Source organism: Oreochromis aureus, linkage group 20, assembly GCF_013358895.1.
Source record: "Oreochromis aureus strain Israel breed Guangdong linkage group 20, ZZ_aureus, whole genome shotgun sequence".
In the NCBI taxonomy this organism is placed as follows: Eukaryota; Metazoa; Chordata; class Actinopteri; order Cichliformes; family Cichlidae; genus Oreochromis; species Oreochromis aureus.
In genome coordinates this window covers 10725358-10728775 of record NC_052961.1, presented here as the reverse complement: position 1 = coordinate 10728775, position 3418 = coordinate 10725358, and the positions used below count along the sequence as shown (strand labels likewise).

The window sequence follows — 3418 nt, the reverse complement described above, 5'->3', positions numbered from 1 at the left end:
TGTGTGTACAGTCTCAGCGCCGACCTTTGAACAGCAGAAACTGTCTGGATTTAATGTAGAGGAATCATGGAGGGATAGGAAAAGTACATGATTTGTGTTTTTCAACTACTAGTGAGAAATACTCAGATTTCTTTTAATTTTTTTTTTAGCAACTTTGACTTTTGTAACAGTTTCAGTATGTATTGGTACTTTGCTTGCAGTTTCCTTGCTCCACTCTTGGATTCTGGGAAACGGTGCTTATCACTTTGCCTAGAGCAGATGACAATGACAGGGTCACATGACCAAAAAAAGCAAGCCTGTGTTTTTCCTTGTAAGAGACTGATTGGACAAATCAAAAGAAGGGGGTGGGCTCGGGAGCAGCACACATGAGTTGTCAAACAGGTTTGCCCTGTGTGATTTGAAACACACGGTGTGTTCGCTAGAACACACGAAGGAGAAACCCAGGTGAGACTTAGGAACTCAAGGCAACCTGTAAAGGTGAGTTTCCTGTTGATAGAAAGAAAAGCTTTCTTTACTAACTTGTACCTTCAGAAAGGCTGGGTGTGAGCTTGGCAGGGCAAGACTAGTGTGTAGGCCATTTTGTTTACCTGCCCTTCCCGGGTGTCTGTGTTTGGCTTCCTGCTTCACTCCCTTTGTCAGAAGAACGTGCCAGCACTTGACTCGGAAACATCAAATTAGAGGATCTAATTCTGCTTGTCTGACTCAACTCCTGAAATTCCCATTGTGTTTGTAAGCTACTAGACGGTTGTTTTAATGAGATACTGTTGATCATTTGAGGATCATTTTTGGGGGAACTGGAGACTTAAAAACAGGTAAGACTGGAGCTACTAAAACTTTCATAACTATGTCAGCAGGAGTTTAGCCCGGCTTAGGCTGGAATGGCAAATATGTAGAGAATTTGACTGCTGGATGCAGACTGTTCAAGCAGCATAGTCCATATGCATGTACAGGATCTTAAGTATGCACAGAAGAAGTCTGACCTTCACCATTTGGGGACTTAAAATACGTAGGCGCCTTCTTTTTTTTTCAACATTAATTACTCCACAGAAGCTTGTAGTTGGCAACAGGCTGCTATATTTAAAGATGAAGAGTCATTGTTCCCCTAGCAGCTGTTGGTGTGTGTGATCTGCTCTGTATTCCCTCCAGACAATAGCTTGTTGACAGCTGTCCTGATCCACCTCCCCATCACCCCTCAGACACACACAGACTTGTATCACTCTTTTCACAGCCTTTCTCCTGACTGAAAATGAGGTTTTATTGTGTGTTTGTCTGTGGAGAGATGGATGACTGCGAGTAATTGTTTGGATCTGTCTGAGATGGCAGCCAATGAACTTGTTAGAAGCATGGGGCTTCAGGAGAGCGATTGGCTGCAGTCTTAAATAAGTGGGAGGGTTGGTGGTTGTAGAGTCTTTGTGGAGTTTTGTAGCTCCACACAAGTTTCTGCTTGTGTTTGAAGGTAAATGTTTTCTATTGACTGGTCTTTTATTTTATTAAGCTGCTTTCTTTCTCAATTGACTGTCACTGTTTTTTCACAGGAAGTCCAAATGTCAAGGAGCTAGAGTTCAGCTGAGTTGCCGAGGTTGAGTCACTTCAAATATGCCATTAAGGTGATCATGAGAGAACCATACAGCCACATAAACAGAGGATAACAGTGAGGACTAAATAGATTGAATTCCAAGGTGGCTCGGGAAGTGGACAAGGTACGACTGCCAGGCCACAAAATGCCTGTGGAAACGCTTCAACACTCCGTGAGGCAACCAACAAAGACTGCTGTTGCTCCTCCACCCCCACGCTTGCGACCCAAGGGGCAAGTGGGGCTAGATTTCTACCAGAAGTATCAAAAAGCTGCAAGCAGACCAAAGCAGAGTGCTGTGGAAAGGCTCGAGGCAGACAAGGCTAAATATGTCAAGAGTCAGGTAGCTCTTACCAAGCAGCAGCCAGTCAGGCCTGAAGTGCGTAAGCCTCTACTCAGCCCCAGCTCTGCCCTTTGGCCCACCAGAAAGACCGCAGACCCAGCAAAGACAAAGCAGGAAGGATTACAGCTGGACATGGAGCACCTGAATAACCTCATCAGTGGAGTGAATGATGCACCACAGTCTGGAACAACAGCAAAGCCAAATGACAGTAAACCTCCTTACTGTGCTGCAGCTGTACACAATTTTCCCCGTCCCACTCCTGCAGGGGCACAGCAGAAAAAGGAGAAGCCGTGTCCGCCTCCACGTCCTGATAGGTTAGTTGTAGCTAAAGTGAAATTAAAAGCATCTGACCCTGCCAACGTAGAGAGCACAAGCTCTCCTGGGCCTCCAGCTGCAGCGACGGTACGGAGAGTGGATGTCATGCCTCAGGCCGGCCCTGTGAGGACAGCAGGTAGACGACCTCAGTTAATTCGACAGCCCCTTCAGCCAATATCTCTACAGTCTCACTTTCGACCCGGCCAAGCTGCTTCAAACCTGCACCTCTTTCTCCCTAGAACAACACCAGGTCCTTCTCCTCTGAAACCTGTTATTGCTCAGTCAAAACCTGATACCTCTTCCACTTCTCCAGCTGAGACCCTGGTTCCTGCCGCACCTACACTAGGCCACCCTGTTATACCTCCTCCTTCCCCAGCAATTACCCGTTTGTCTTCCACCAGCTCCAGGAAACGCCCTTCTCTGTCCCGGTCTAAATCGGACATGAGCGACAGGTACTCCCGAGCTGGGACAGAACTGGAGCGCTTCTTCAACCTGTGCGGCTTGGACCCCACAGATGTGCATGAGCTGACTGGATCTAGCTCTGACATTGTTTCCATGGCTCGTTTTCGTAGCGTGAGCGCTCCAGGGTCCGAGTGCGCGGGCTCTGGCCGAGAAGACAAGGATGAAGACGAGGAGGAGGAGGCTGGCAAAGCTGCAAATCGTGTTCCCTACGGTGTTTCTGTCATTGAGAGAAATGCACGAGTGATCAAGTGGCTCTATGGAATCAAGCAGGCAAAGGACAACTCGACAAAGAGCACCAATTTATAGGCTGGTCTCAAGTTTATATAAGCTTTGAATTAAAAATAAAAATGCCAACTTTAATCTTGGTTTTTTTTTTTTAAGAACAAATTTGGATAAGACATTGACTGATGGAGCTCCATTACTAGCCTGTTATTACACTGAAGAATGTGTATTAATGGGAAAGTATAGTGAGTTTGTTATATCTCTTCTTTTTCCCCATACTTAGAAAATGTGAGCCAAAATCTTTGTTCTGAAGGTTTTTCTTGTGCTATTTTGACTTTTCAATGCTGTATTACTTTTGTGTGTCACAGCTGAGGCTGTCTGGCAAAGAAGTGACATCTTCATTAAAAAAATCACTTTGTGCTGTAAATGGCTGCCATTAAAGAGAGAATGCTGCAAGAAAGTTGTTTGGTTCTCCCTGTTATATAGAGAATACAATGCAAATA

The 3418-nt window shown here is 45.6% G+C and overlaps 1 protein-coding gene across 2 annotated transcripts; it reads left to right on the top strand.

Moving 5' to 3' along the window:
* The first annotated feature begins 136 nt into the window (after positions 1-136).
* fam110a (family with sequence similarity 110 member A) lies at positions 137-3375 on the top strand. Of its 2 annotated transcripts, none has more exons than XM_031735911.2 (2): positions 137-477; positions 1536-3375. In XM_031735911.2, the coding sequence occupies exon 2, from the start codon at positions 1722-1724 to the stop codon at positions 2997-2999; it is 1278 nt and encodes a 425-aa protein (XP_031591771.1). In that variant the 5' UTR covers positions 137-477; positions 1536-1721; the 3' UTR covers positions 3000-3375. The 2 variants fall into 2 exon arrangements, with proteins under 2 accessions (XP_031591771.1, XP_031591772.1); XM_031735912.2 differs by lacking the exon at positions 137-477 and adding an exon at positions 555-812.
* Positions 3376-3418: the final 43 nt, after the last annotated feature.